We start from the raw sequence: 15,841 nt of genomic DNA, 5'->3' as shown, positions 1-15,841 counted from the left end.
TTTTTGTTGTTGACTTTTCCCTCTCCTAACTTTTACGCTTAACTTTGAAATATTATCTTAATCGTGAAAAAAATTTCTCCGGAGTTTTAACTCCGGGGGAATTTTTTTCACGATTAAGATAATATTTCTATTTATAAAAAATATATTTCCACATTTAAAAAACATATTTTTATATATAAATATATTTTTACATATAAAAAACATTTTTTTATATAAATATATTTTTACCTATAAAAAACATTTTTTTTGTATAAAAATAATCTTTTTTTCTTTTTTTTTTACTTTTACTTCGGTTTTTAAATATAAAAAAACATTTTTATTTACAAAAAACCATATTCTTAATTCGACTCGCGAACAAAATTCTGAATATTCCTTTAGATAATTATTTGATAATCAAAATATTAACTTTCACATAGCGTGAAGCGATACTTATTTGGTATTATGAAATGTTATGAAATTCAGTGAAGATGTAATTATCGATTGATATTATATACTATACAGGACGAACGAACTTCATTTTCTCGATTTTTTAAATGCTCAAGTAGTTTATAACTACAGTCACATTTAAAAAGAAGTATGTACATATTGAACGCTTATTTATTACTAATAATCAACACGCGTATAAATAAGATCTTCTTACACGTTTATTTCATTTAGTTTATTACAGTCATTTCAATTTTCAACATAATGAAATTCGCCGTATAAGTTAATTAATCAATAAGTTATTTTTTGAATTAAACACTTTTATTTTTTAATCGTGCGAAGAAAAATTTTTTTTTATTATTTTAATTGTGAAACAAATATGTATAAGAAATTATTAATATGACAGCATAAATAAAATCATTTTATTTAATATTAATAAAATGTGTAAACAAAATGAAATTAAATATAAAAAAATGTAAATAAAAATAAATAAATAGAAGTAAATAAATTTTTTTTAAATTATTATTTACAGTTTTGTTAATTGATAAAATTATCATAAAAAATCAATTAAAATTGTCATAATATTCTTTATTTTTGTTTCAAAATATTTATTTCTATTTCTAAAAATTAAAACTGCATTTTTTCCATAATTGAATTATTTATTTAAGAAACTTTTAACTATAAACTTCTTCTCTGAATCAATTATTTTTAATAATTTTCCAAAAGTTTGTCGAGAATTTAAATGTTATTTTAATAATAATTCAATTTATTAATTAATTAATTAATTTAATTTAAGTGAATTATTGAGAATATATAACAGAAAATATTGAAAAATAATTTTTAAGAAATTCATAAAATTAGTTTTTATTTAAAAATATTGTTTTATAATTTTTGGACAATAAATATTTTAAAAATTTCTGAATAATTGAAATTTAGTAAAATTTGTTGACAATAATATTGAATTTTTTAAAAGATTTTTGAAAGATATTTAAAAAAAACAATCAAGTTTTTGAAGAATTTTAATTGCAAATATGAAAATAAATGATTTTTTCAAAATTTTAATCACAATTCTTTTATAAAAATCATAATAATTTAAAAAAAAATTAATTCACATTTCTGTGGAAAATTATGTTATTTTCTAAAAACAATTGAATTTGTTAGAAGAAATTTTGAACCATTTTAAAAAATAATCAATTTTTTTGAAAAATCTTAATTAGAATTTTAGAAAATAATCGATTTCTTCGAAATGTTAATAATAATTCTAAAAAAATTCATTTTTACAAAATTTTTAATGTATAATTGTTTTTTGTACATTTTTTGAATTTTTGGAAATATGTAATTGAAAATATTGAAAATAATTGAATTTTTAAAAATTATAATGAAAAAATCTTAAGAATTACTTTTTTGCAATAATTTCTTAATATATTTCTTTTTAAGATTAATTTTTATTTTGATTTTTCATTATAACTTTTAATAATTCAATTATTTCGAAAACTTGCAATTCAAATTTTTTTAAATTGAATTTTCAGAAATTTTAATAAAATACTTAAAAAAAACTCAATTATTTTCAATAAAATTCTACTAAATTTTAATTATTCAAAACTTTTTAATTATATGTATTTCGAAACTTTAATTATACTTTATAGAAAAATTAATCAAAAATAAATTTTGAAATATTTTATTACAGTTATTTTTTATACTATAATAAAAAGCGAAGTAATTTAAATTTTATATCAAAAAATAAGTAAAAATTTTCAGAAAATAGTAAAATTTATTCTTTAAATAATGAGGAAAATTTGAATAATTTTTACAGAAAAATTAAATTGTTTCTAAAGTTTCGAACTTTTAAATGAATTAAAAATGACAATTCTTATTTCCCTAAAATTTTGAACGTTATCAAATGAACGAAATATTTTTTCTGTTTAATATTAATTTCAATAAATACAATTCTGAAATAAAAAATAATGTAGATTAAAAATTAAATTTGGATAAGAATAAACTTTTAAATATGAAAATAATTTATTTTTATTAAATTACAAATTAAAAGGAATAATAAAAATATTGTCGTTCATTTGAACGCTCAAAACTTTTGGAATATAATTTTTCTTAATTCTTTTAATTTGTATTTTTCTATAAAAAAATTATTTTGTATATTAAATAAATTAACTCTTAAATAAGTAAATGTTTAATTGAAAAATTTTTTTAGCAGATTAATTTTGAAAAAAATTTTGTTCATTTGAATGTTTGAAACTTTTGGAAAATAAAATTAATATTGAAAATAGTAAATTTCGCCATTAAAAATCGTTGCTTTGTATTAAAAGATTCCTAAGTTTAAGAACTCTGAGAAATAATATATAAAAAGATTTTTAAGTTTTAAAAAATCAAAATTTTTCCAATGTCAGCAAAAAGTTAAAAAAAAAATTATTTCTAACTGGTAAAAAGTGACAATATTTATTAGCTTTTCGCAAAAAAAGTGAGGGAAAAACGGGGAGAAAATGTATTAATTTAAGTTGAAACTCGAAATTTATAGGTTATGTTATGCAGGGGAAAAAAGAGTCGCGCAGCCGCTACGCGCCTGCGCGACTCTTTTTTCCCCTGCGTCCCTACTTTTTTTCCCTCTATCACCTAACCTCTAAACTTCGATTTTCAAGTTACAACCCACTTCACACGACAATAAAACAAATTTTTCAAACATCATTATTCCTTTTTTTTCACGAAAAAAAAACCTTTACTTATGCTCATCGCCAACAGAATATAATATAACAAATTGATAATGACAAGCAAGCCACATACAGTATTTAAATAAATTGGTAAACTTCAGAATTGGAATTTAATTTTTCACCTAATCGTGAGGTCATCAACACCGCACACTCTATAGATATATTTATTAATCGACGAATAAACTGTGAAGTGGAGTGCACGCTTCGGGCTTAAATCACGTTTCTTGATTTATTAAAATGATCGGAGCTGCACTGAAATGTCTTGTAACTTTTGTATATGACAGCAAAGAGAATGTCAGTCAAGAAAATATTTCGCTCAATGTTTCATCTTGGGATAATTTCAAGCGTGATGTGTGTAAATGTTTAGAAACAATGAAAAATTCTTTCTACAATTGTTATAAGAAGCTATATTTGAAAAAGTCAGGTGAACTTGCCTCGGGGAAAAATTGCCGCATGTAACTCTCAGGAATTATTATTATTACTATTACTGTTATTATTATTGTTATTATAGCCTTTATGCAGTTTTCGATAATGTGAAAAAAATGCTATTATTTACGAATAATCATAAACTTTACGATTGTCAATTTTTTTGTGATATTTAAAACATTTTATTTAGTAATTATTTAAGGAATATTTCAATCCGAACAAATGTTTCGTAAATAAAGAACATTCTCTATTGAATAAAATTATTTTTATCAATTTGTCACTATAGTGATAAATTTCTGGTTTTTTCAATCAAATACGATTTTTTTTGTTAAAATAATTCATTCAATAAAACGAATAAAACAATTGTTATTTAAAACCAATCGATCTATTGATATATTTAATCGCTTTAGAGTTTCAAAACAAATGACATTTGATATTGAGCGTGTTAAAAATAAAATAAATACCTGTTCATTGTCAGGAAGCAAGTCGTAGCAGCAAAAAGATGATCCTATATAGATAATCTCCTCGGAAAATCATCGTCACCTTGGTAAAAGTAATTATTGGATCACTTTAAAGAATCAATCATCTGGAACTTGTTTTCACAATTGAAATCTATCACTATTGCACACATTTCAAACGATTGTTAAATGCCGGCAACACGATTAAGTTCATGACAATCGTCAAACATTTCTGACTAATGATATCGTTTCTATAGTCGCAGAGCAACCTTATAATTCGTCCTTTCTCACAGCTGCTTTGATGGAAATTAAATTGTTTAATCTCCATTCGAACAAACAGGAAGAAAATATTTATTCACTTTTAACCGAAAGAGTCACACTTTTAATGCACTGATCGCTGATTGAATAACACTTTCTATGATCGAAAACACACTAAGCCGGATAATTTCAATAATTTCTTTTTATGGAACGTGGAATGAGACATTTTTATTGAAAAACTACTGAATACTACTGAAAATAATACTTTTTGATTAATACGAAGTATTTGAGAGGTGTCACGACTGCTACTAAAGCGACCAGACTGTGCGCAACTGCGTCACTGAAGGTTAGGTTATGGCGACAACAGGTCGGTAAAGTAGATTGCAACGTAACCATAGCAATACGGTCGGTAACTATCTAAAAATTTTTTGTCAAAATAGCCAAAATATGTCAATAATCAAGAAAAATTCTCTTTCAAAGCAAATTATTCTTAGTTTTTAATAATAATACTACATAAATATAATTAATAAATAATTAATATAATTAACGGTTTATTGGAAAACTAATTCTTTAATTTTCGAGGTCCCTGAAATTAGCGTCGATACTCAAAGTCAAAAACAATTATTTTCTTCGCGAAGTCGAAAAACGGTTAAAAAAAGTGCCGTGAACATTTTTTTAACATGGGCCTCTGGGTCTTTGTGGTGAATGAAAGATATGAAGTTAGTAACAATTCCATCTCTAACCTGAGTCCAGAGTCGGCGCTAACTTCAGGAACATTATTTTCTTTCTGTCAAAAAAGTAGATGCTACTTTTAGAAAATTATTTTTCAATTGTAGAAAATTGTAATAATTGTACCCAAAAGCTTTAGGATAAAAAATATAAATACACTTTATTTTCAGTTTTTTGTTTGGAATACAATTTTAAATAAACGATAATATATTAAAAGCGATGGAAATATTGTGACTGTTTATAACACTACGTACAGTAAATATCAAGAGCAAAAAACTTACGCAATAATGTTACATTTAACAGCATAATTTTTCGCACTAAATATAGTATTTACAATACTTTATACAAACTCGCGTATTTTTTTTGTCAGAATAACCGCACCATTGAAATAAAAAAATAAAAGTTGCGACAAAAAAAAGAAAATTCTAAATTCGCCCATTTTTGTAAAAATGTCTTTTCACATCACAGTTTTAACACTTCATTCGATGTAAACATAATCAAATTTCTTTTCAATTAATTAATTGATTAATTTCTTATTTACTTATTTGATTAAATTTCTCATTGAAGTAACGTGAAAAAAATTATTTTATTTATCTATAAGACAAATAAAATAAACAAAATAATTTTCATAATTTACATAAAAAAATAAAATATTTCTCATCCTCATCAATTTTTGTTAAAGTCGACAACATTAATTGCTATTCTTTGTTAACAATTTTTTGTTACCACAGAATAAAATATTAGTTTACACGTGTGATGAAAACTTTTAATTTAAAATTATTATTATTCTTTATTTATAAGAAATACTTATCAGAAAAAAAACAGAAAAAATATTAATTATTTCTATTTTTAGTTTGATAAATCTACACATAAAATCTCCTGCATATAACTTTTGGTCTTTCTTCGTATCAACAAAAAAAAAAGAGAGATTATTTACATTTCTGTAAATCACAGATTACATATAACTATTTTTACCCTTTCGCATTATTTTCAATATCACACAAATTTGTTTTTTTTTCTTTTTTGAAATTATTAAAATTGTATATTATTATCTTAAAAACAATAGCAGGTCAACTGATTATCAGTTAATTATTCGCTTAATTTCACTCCTAATTATCGATTTATGTTTATATAAAAAAAAATCGTGCAGTAATTGTCAAAATTACTATGAATTATTTTTAAATGGAAAATATAATATTTGAAAAAATAAAATCGATATAAAGCCAATTATTTCTAATGATTTTTTTTTTTCTTTGCTGATAGCTTGAAAGAAATTATTAATTTAACCACTCGATTAAAAAATAACCGAGATATCTGTTTGTCATTTTTTATAGATGATATTTACTATAAATCTTCATTAATTGAAATATTTTCTTGTAAAATTGAATTTTTAAAGAGACTATACCACATTATGGCTTCTGTCACTTTGTCCTGGCCTTATTTCTGTTGTTGGTAATTCTTCAATATCCACTTCTGTTGAATTTTTCATTAAAACATGAACTGTTAATGGCGGTTCCTCTTCGGTGTAAACATTCACAGTATGTGGCTTTGTACTGCTGACAGAGCGCTCAAGATCTGGCACTTCGCCTGAAAGAATAAAAAAAGAAATTTAATACTCAAAGTTTTAAAAAAGGCAGAAAAAATGCAAAAAAGTTACAAAAATACAAAAAAAAAATACAAAATTGTACAACAGGCTTTATACTCAATAATTAATTTTCAAAAAAATAGCAAAAATTATCTTTAAGACTGAAAAAAGTAAAAAAAAGTGGCTATCGAAAATTAAATTTAACGATTTCATTTTTCGATTCAGAAAAATCACTAAAATTTTAATCTATTTTTCCCTTTCATTTTCCTAATTTCCATAAAAAATATTCACTTTTTTTTCTTATCCTGGTAATAATTTCAATTTAAATTTTTTATGAAAATCAATTATTTTCCTAACCTTAAGAGTAAATAATTTTTATAAAATTCAATTATTTTCCAAATTTTTACAAAAAAATAATTTTTATGAAATTTAATTATTTTCCAAACTTTTACAATAAATAATTTTTATGAAATTCAATTATTTTCCAAACTTTTTAAAATTCTTCAAAAATTCGATAATATTCAAAAATAATTTTTAAAAGTAAAAAAATTAATTTTTTAATGAAAAATATAAAATTTATTTCCATTAAATTTGACCAAATTTTCAATTAATTGAAAATTTAACTAAATATTGTTTGTCATTTTTAACGAGAATTTAACTATATTGAAAAAATTTTAATTATGAAAATAATTGAATTCCTGCTAAGAATTTTAATACATTTTTCTTAATAATTGAATTCCTGTGAAAAATGTTTTTATTTGTAAAAATAATTGATTTTTTGCAAAGGATTTTATTGAAATTTTTTTAAAATAATTCAATTTATGTATTTTTAATCATTTTATGAAAATTTAAATAAATTATGAAAATACGTTAATTCTTACAAACAAATTTTATGAATATTTCAGAAAAAAATTAATTTCTTTCTTAGAATTTTATTAAAATATTTTAAATACTTGATTTTTTTCGAAGAATTTTAAGAAATCTTTTGTAAATAATTACGTTTTCTGGAGGAATTCACTTAAAATTGGACTAAAAATGAAGAAATTTATTATTTATGAAAATAATTGAATTATTATTCAAACAAATTCTATAAAATTTTTTGAAATAATTGAATTTTTGCGAATTATTTTATTCAATTTTTTTTAAATAATTGAATTTTCGCAAAGGATTTTTTAAAAAATTTTTGAAATAATAGAATTTATTTTAAATCATTTTATGAAAATTTTAATAAATTTAATAAAACATTTTAATTCTTGCAAACAAATGTTTATAAATATTTTAGAAAATAATTAATTTCTTTCTTAGAATTTTATTAAAATATTTTAAATACTTGATTTCTTTCGAAGAATTTTAAGAAATCTTTTGTAAATAATTACGTTTTTTGGAGGAATTTACTTAAAATTGGACTAAAAATAATTAAAATCCCTTGAAGAATTTTTTTATTCATGAAAATAATTGAATTAATCAAACAAATTCTATAAAATCTTTTTAAATAAATGAATTTTTAAGAATGATTTTATTTAATTTTTTGAAAATAAGTAATTGAATTTTCTTTTAATCGTTTCAAAAAAATTTAAAAGAATAATTCAATTATTTCGAATTATTTAATTGAAATTGTATTTAAAAATAATTGAAATCTTGCGATGAATTTTATTATTTCTGAAATAATTTAATTTTTATAAACAAATGTTATGAAAATTTCAAAAAATAATTAATATCTTTTAAACAATTAAATTGAAATATTTTAAATAATTGCTTTCTTTCGCAGAATTATAATAAATCTTTTAAAAACAATTACACTTTTTGACGGAATTTACTTAAAATTATTTTTAAAATAATTGAAATCTAGTGAATAATTTTATTATTTGTAAAAATTAATTGAATTCTTGCAACGAATTTTATTAAATTTGTTTAAATAATTGAATTCCTGTGAAAAATGTTATGTATTTGTAAACATAATTGAATTTTTTGCGAAGGATTTATTGAAATTTTTTGAAAGAATTGAATTTCTTGGAGAATTTTTATTAAAATAGTTGATATTTGAAAATATTTAAATTTCACCAAAGAATTTCATTATGTGTGAAAGTAATTGAATTTTTGCGAAAAATTTTTCAATAATTTTTTGAAAATAACTGAATTCTTACAATGAATTTTGTATAAAAAATTTTTAAATTGTTTCTAAGATGAATTTTATTAAAATTCTTCAGAATAATTTTTTATATTTCATCTGTTACTGCATTTAAAGTAGTGCAAATTTTCTCAAAAAGAAAAGAAAAAAGTAGCTTTTATTGTTACAAATTTAAAAAAAAAACATTCAAATTGTAGCTAATCGTAAAAAAAGTAAGAAAGAGTTTATTTCAGTAGATGAGTGCGAAGCCGACAAGAAATACAAAAAAAGGTTCAAGAAATAGAAGAAAAAAGTAAATAATAAAAATAATAATATTAAAAAAAGTAAAAAGTAAAAAATACAATAAAACAGAAATTAAATTAAAAATAAACTCTTCTAAGTCAAAAAAAGTACTTTTAAGTACAAAAAAAGGTTTAAGAATAGAAGAAAAAAGTAAATAATAAAAACAATATTCAAGAACGTAAAAAGTAAAAATTAAGAATAAAAAGTAAAAAATACAACAAAACATAAATTAAATTAAAAATAAACTTACCGTTGATACTGTGACTATCGGAAACAGTAAACAAAGTGCCAGATGACTCGGCATTGGGAACACTCATAAAATCGTCTGAATCCGAACTTGATAAACTGGAAGGTTCCGAATCAGAGCAAGTATTTGAATCATTATTTTGTCTTTCTTGTTGCCTTCTTCCTCTCGAGAAGGGATTTTCACTTTGAGAAGCGAGAGCTCTTGAAAAAGGATTCTCTCTTTGAGCGGCAAATGTTCCTCCTTGAGTACCTTGAGTAAAAAAAGAATTTATATATTTTTAATACCTACATTTTTTTTCCACATATAAACTTTTTCTTAGCCTCGCCGTTTTTTTATTTACCTGGATGCCCATTTCTAATTAAAGGGGTCGAATCATCAGCGTCTGAGTCACTCTCACTGTCTGTAATCACTCTCTCATCAGCCGCAAAAACCTTACGTTTGCAAACTGGACACACCCGTCGACTTTTCGTCAACCACGGATCAATGCATTTCGAGTGATAAGCTACAAGAAATATTATTTTATAATAAAAATAATAATATAAAATAATAATAATAATTTAAAATAACAAATATTTACTTCAGAATTTACGTATTTTACAATAGTTATTTCAAAAATTTGGTAAATTTTACATTTTCAATCAACGATTTAGAAGAAAAAGTAATTTTCCCTTGAAATTTTTGTCTAAAAAAATTTTACCTTCGTGATCAACAATGTTAATCAAAAAGTTAAAAAAAAGAAAAAATTCTAAACGTAAAATACTATTTTCCGAGTAAGAAAATGTTTTTTTCTTCCAATCGTTTTCGAAAACTCAAAGATAATTAAAAATAGAATTAAAAATAGAATTACTTTCAGGAAGGAAACTATTTTTTTGAAAACGTGGTTTTTTTGAAAAAAACACGTTTTCAAAGAAATAGTTTCTTTTCTGAAAGTCAAATCGAATTCTTCAGAAATATACTACGGAATTAAATTTCCAAAGCAGCGAATAAAATGAAAATTTACCATGTGCACAAGGCAAGACTCGTAATTTTTCTCCTTCGACATAATCATCTAAACAAATAGCGCACGTTTCGTAAGGATCGCCCTTGGTATACTTATGAGTTGGAATTTTTTTTAAACTAGAATTCGGCAGACGATGCCTTCTTTGTCTCCTTCTATCTTTTATACAGTTAACGATCTAGAAAATAATAATTTTCAAACAATAAAACATGTTTTATAAATGTATACAAGCTAAAGAGTAATAAAAAAAAGAAATAAAAAATGTAGTCATAAAAAAGAAGAAATCTTACCATAAATATGACCATGATAAGAAAACATAGGCCAACAACGATAGCGAATGGCAATAATAAATGTGTATTGATATTAAAAGGTAAATCATCATTTATCAATACAAAGTAAAGATGATTGTAAAGATAATTTCCTTTGAGTATCAGTCCCGTAAGTTCGCTAACAAACACTGACGGAATTTCGATTCCAACCGAATCCTTCGCTGACATCGGTTCTGAAAATTATTATCGAATTTAATTTTTAAATATTTTTTTGAATAATTTCAATATCAAATTTAAGTAATTATAAAATCTTTGTTTATTTTTAAAATATTTTTCGTAGTAATAATTATAATAATAATAATTTAATAACTTTTAAATAATCATTCAGGCCCCGGATAGTAAGACATTTTTTTTACTTTTTTCGACTATTTTCAAAAAACTGAGACTTTTTTCGACTAAATTTAATAAAATGAGAGTATTTCGCCTTTTCTTCCATATAACACACTAAAATACCACCTTTTTGGTATAAAATACTACGTATCTCAATTTTCAAAACGGGAAAAATAATTACAGTCCAATCTTTTTCTCTAAACTTACATTTTTTTAGAAAAATTTATCGATTTATCGAAATTTTGTAAAATTGAATTAAAAACAATTGAATTTCAAATTATATTTTATGTAAACTTTGTTTGATTTTTTCTTGAATAATTCAATTAACAAAAAACTTTCTTTTTATTAAAAATAATTGATTTAGAAAAGAATGTTTACGTTACAAATTCTAGCAAATAATTGAATATTAGAACATTTATAAAAGAAATTTTTAAAAATAATTAAAATTCAGAAGGTTTCAAATTAAAATTTTTGTAAATTTGAATTTTGAATATTTTCAAATAAAAATTCCAAACAATTTAGTTTTTTGATCAATTTTAATTCAAATTGTCTTAAAATTAGTTATTTATTACTCATTTTTAACTATTTAAAAATATTCTGAATATTTCTGAATATTTTCAATTTTTCAATATTTTGAATATCATTTAAATAAAAAATTCTAAATATTTGAAATTTCGTAAAATGCAATTGAAAATAATTGATTTTTAAATTCAATTTTATGTGATTTTTTAAAAATAATTCAATTGTCAGAGAACTTTCTAAAAATTATTAAAAATATATGGTTTAGAAATAAACTTTCTAAAAAATTAATTTTTTAATTTTTTTAGTTAATTACTTTTTAGAAAAGTAATTAAATATATTAGAAAAAAAGAAAACTAATATTTGAAATTTTTATAAATTATTAAATTTCAAACGATTTCAAACTGATATTTTTGAAGGTATGAATTTTTAATTAAACTTTTGGATAATTTTAGAGTTAAAAATTCAAGAAAATAATTACATGAAAAAATGAAAAAAAAGGAATTAAGTAATTACTAATTCAAAATTAAAACAATCATTTGCAATTTTTAGAAGTAATAAAATTTCAGAAAGTTCGAAATTAAAAGTTTTAAATATTTAAACTCCTCTAGAAAATTATATTATTTTATGTATTTAAAATTTTCTTTAACAAGTTCATTGAATTTATAAATTGTAATTTAATTCAGAAATCTTGAAAAAATTTCGATTTTCAAAATGTTTAATTACAAAAAAGCAATTGATTAAAATATTGTCAAAACAATTGCAAATCTCGTCCAATTTCATTGAAATAAATTTTAAATTTTAAATTTAATAATAATTTTTTGAAAATTATTATCATAAATTTTTGATGTGTCTTTTTGAAGAAATTTGAGAAAATATTTTGAAATTAATCGAATTTTATACAAAAACTTAGAATTGAAGTTATTATCAAAAATAACGGAGAGAGTAAAAGTCTTTTCTGCAAATCAGAATAAAATAAACGACTTGAACATTTTCCGACTTTTTTCCTACTTTGAATTATTCAAATCGACTAAAACGATTTTCTTTTGTCTCTTAAATTCAATCCGAGGCCTTGGAATTTAATTACTATTTCAACGAGATTATGAAAAAAAAATGAAAGAATATGAAAAATAATTTATAATATTTACCAAGTTCTTCGCTATTCACATTATGAACAATCACGGCATCATAGCCAGCTGTTTGTGCCATTCGAACTTTTATTTCAAAAGTACAATTTAAACGTGCCACCAGAAGAATCCATTTTCCCTCGTAGCCGTCCACATTTGGCGGCTCTTTCACATTTGAACAAGCAAATGGAGGATCTGCGTAAACAATCATGCCCTGTTTGGGGAACAGAAAAACAGTATTTTAAAGTAAATTCAATAAATTTGTAAACAGAAATTTAATAAATAATCGTAAATCAAATAAATAATCGTAAATGGAAAAATATAATAATAAATGAAAAAAATGATCGTAAACGAAAAAAATGATCATAAATGAAAAAATAATCGCAAATGGAATAAATAATCGTAAATGGAATAAATAAATTGCAAATGAAATAGACAGTCGTGAATGAAACAAAGAAACGTAAACGAAATAAATAATCATAAATGAAAAAATAATCGTAAATGGAATAAATAAATTGCAAATGAAATAGACAATCGTGACTGAAATAAATAATTTTACACGAAATAAAGAAACGTAAACGAAATAAATAATTATAAATAAAATAATTAATCGTAAATGGAATGAATAATTGCAATTGAATAAATAATCACGAATGAAATAAATAATCGTAAACGAAATAAATATTCGTAAACGAAATAAATAATCGTAAACGAAATAAATAATGGCAAATAAAGTAAATAGTCGTGAATGGAATAAATAATCATAAGCGAAATAAATAATCGTACAAATGAAATAAAAATAAATAATCATAAGCGAAATAAATAATTGCAATTGAACAAACAATCGTGAATGAAAGAAATAATCAAAAAAGAAATAAATAATCGTAAGCGAAATAAAAAATCGTATAAACAAAATAAATAATCGTAAACAAACAAAAAAATCTCGTAAATAAATATAAATACAATTTGTTAAATAAAAAAAATGTTTTCCCAAAGAAAGAAAGAAATAAATAAATATGCATTTAAAGGTGATAAGATTACTTTGATTCCTTCAGGTGGTATCTGTCCACCGAACCGTGCTGGCATATCTCTGAACTCCTCCTCGATTTGATGACGATCTGCATTTGAAAATACTAAAATATCGGCCTGCACAGTGCTGAAGAGAAGAAGAGTTAAAAATATCAGCCATAATTGAGTTCTGTGACTTAGACAACACTGAGGCATTTTTTTTTCTTTTATTTAAATCCCCGGTGACTCCTAGTTTTATCAATTCACTAGGAGTTCTCTACTTTTGTATCATACTGTAAACCCACAATTTCACTGATCAATTGAAAATTATTTATGCTCATCAAAAGTAACACGCTGATACCGATCTGGAAAAAAAAACAATTTTTTCTAATTAAACAAAATTCTCAAAGTGATTAAAAATATATTAAAATGGAGAATTTAATTAATATATTGCTTCTGAAGACCTAATTCTTTTAAACATTCATAGAATACTAAAAACTCAATAATAACTAAGTAATAGTAATAAGAAGAAAAAGAATAAATAATTAAAAGAATAATAAATAATAATAATAAGAATAAAAAATAATAATAAATAATAATTAAATAGTTTTACTTTTTTCAATTTTTATTCTACTAAACATTAATTGACAATTTTACTTTTAAATTCGAAAATTATTCTTTATTTAATGCATGTATTCAATTGTCTAGAAAGTGCGGAGTTAATCGTACAATTAGAAAAAAAACTTTTTAAAAAACATTTCCTCAAAGTGACGGAATAATTTTTAATCGGTTTGAAATTCTGAATACAAGTTTTTACATCGTTTTAAACAAGTAATTCATGTATAAGTATAGTTATCTCAGAATGCTAATTGGCTCCATTTAGCAATGTCTTTGTTTAAGAGCCACCGACCTTGGATGAACACTCGACAACTTAGTTGATAAGTAATAAAATCGATAGATAAAGTCTAATAAATTTAGAACAGTTTCCGAAACTAGTGTAATTTTTTCCAAATCCTATCTCTCATCATGTTAGTTTTCGTAATTTTGCTTTCGTCATTAGTTCAAAAAAATCAGAAATCTCTTACGAATGATAACAATATAATAACGAAAACTATTAAAATTGCAATGTAATTAAATTATTAAAATACCATTAATTTATAAAGGATGTTACCAATTATTTTCAGTCCCTCTGTTTTTTTGATTATTAACGATCTGATAGAAACAAAAACAAAGACATTTTTTTCGCACAAATAACTACACTGAACTATAAAAAACTATTTAAAAAAAAGAATTATTCATAATTCTACTGTCGAATGGGAGTATAAACAAAGTAAAATTCCTTCTCACTTATCAGCATTATTTTGCTGTGCTTATCATTGCAATAATGATTGAATTTCCTGTAGAAATAAATGAAATAAATCGAGAAAGTCACTGAGGACAATTAGTATTAACATTGACAAGTTTAAAAAAGAAACAATTATTCCATACACCTGTCAGTGGAGCTTATAATTTATAAAACTGCAATTAGGGTCATAAAGGTCATAAATTTGCCATTGGTAAAGTATTAATATTAAAAATAAATGAAATAAATTTATATATTCTCATCACCTATCAGTTTTTTACTGCAAGAGAAACATAGGTCAGCGAATAAAATCTTGTTTTCTGTGTATAATCCACATACACGATAAGTCACTCTACGTAGGTGGTGTATATATAATAACACTACTATCAAAAACTACGTATATTTAAACACTTTGTTTTAATTGATTGTAAAGATTAAAATAATTACAATACTCGCGTATATATATATATGTCGAACACAAATTTTTATAGGTTATGACAATCGTATCAAACACTTTTTTAATCACTTGGGAAATTTAAACGATATGTTCGTGACAGTAATGAGTGTATTATAAAAAACATAAATAAAGAAAACATAAACTGATAATTATATTCGTAAATAGCACCAAGTCGATTGAACGCAATTAACTGTCACTCTCCATTTTGATACGAGGGAATAATTTTTACTCTTACGTGTCAACGAATCGCACTTTTTCCAAATATTGTAAACATTGACGGGGGATTTAAATTTGTGAATTGTTTGATTATTTCATATCGATTTTACGAAAATTTAACATTAATTTGTCAACAAAAATACTATGAATTTGTCTTTCACTTTTTTGATGAGCAAACTGTGTGTGCCTGAAGACGTCTGCTTTTTTTGCACTCGACCGCCAGAGGCGCTACAATCAAAGCGCCAAATTTGAAAATTTAT

General features: G+C 22.7%; 1 protein-coding gene across 2 annotated transcripts; it reads right to left on the bottom strand.

Moving 5' to 3' along the window:
- Positions 1 to 5,148: 5,148 nt before the first annotated feature.
- LOC122505098 (E3 ubiquitin-protein ligase RNF13-like) lies at positions 5,149 to 15,792 on the bottom strand. 2 transcript variants are annotated; one of them, XM_043616547.1, is made up of 8 exons: positions 15,175 to 15,792; positions 13,600 to 13,931; positions 12,580 to 12,772; positions 10,544 to 10,755; positions 10,257 to 10,431; positions 9,597 to 9,758; positions 9,260 to 9,505; positions 5,149 to 6,601 (listed from the first exon to the last, which is right to left on the bottom strand). In XM_043616547.1, exons 2-8 carry the CDS (start codon positions 13,780 to 13,782, stop codon positions 6,414 to 6,416), a joined length of 1,359 nt encoding a protein of 452 aa, XP_043472482.1. In that variant the 5' UTR covers positions 13,783 to 13,931; positions 15,175 to 15,792; the 3' UTR covers positions 5,149 to 6,413. The 2 variants fall into 2 exon arrangements, with proteins under 2 accessions (XP_043472482.1, XP_043472483.1); XM_043616548.1 differs by lacking the exon at positions 15,175 to 15,792 and adding an exon at positions 14,738 to 14,756.
- Positions 15,793 to 15,841: the final 49 nt, after the last annotated feature.

Source organism: Leptopilina heterotoma, unplaced genomic scaffold, assembly GCF_015476425.1.
Source record: "Leptopilina heterotoma isolate Lh14 unplaced genomic scaffold, ASM1547642v1 Lhet_340, whole genome shotgun sequence".
NCBI classification, from domain to species: domain Eukaryota; kingdom Metazoa; phylum Arthropoda; class Insecta; order Hymenoptera; family Figitidae; genus Leptopilina; species Leptopilina heterotoma.
This window is presented reverse-complemented; position numbering and strand designations above follow the sequence as displayed.

Excerpts from the sequence above, each read along its gene's own strand:
- LOC122505098 (XM_043616547.1), bottom strand. The coding sequence starts at position 13,782 with ATGCCTCAGTGTTGTCTAAGTCACAGAACTCAATTATGGCTGATATTT. Across the intron at positions 12,773-13,599 it reads TACCACCTGAAGGAATCAAA|GGCATGATTGTTTACGCAGA; the intron begins GTAATCTTATCA and ends TTCCCCAAACAG. Across the intron at positions 9,506-9,596 it reads AATTAGAAATGGGCATCCAG|GTACTCAAGGAGGAACATTT; the intron begins GTAAATAAAAAA and ends TTTTTACTCAAG.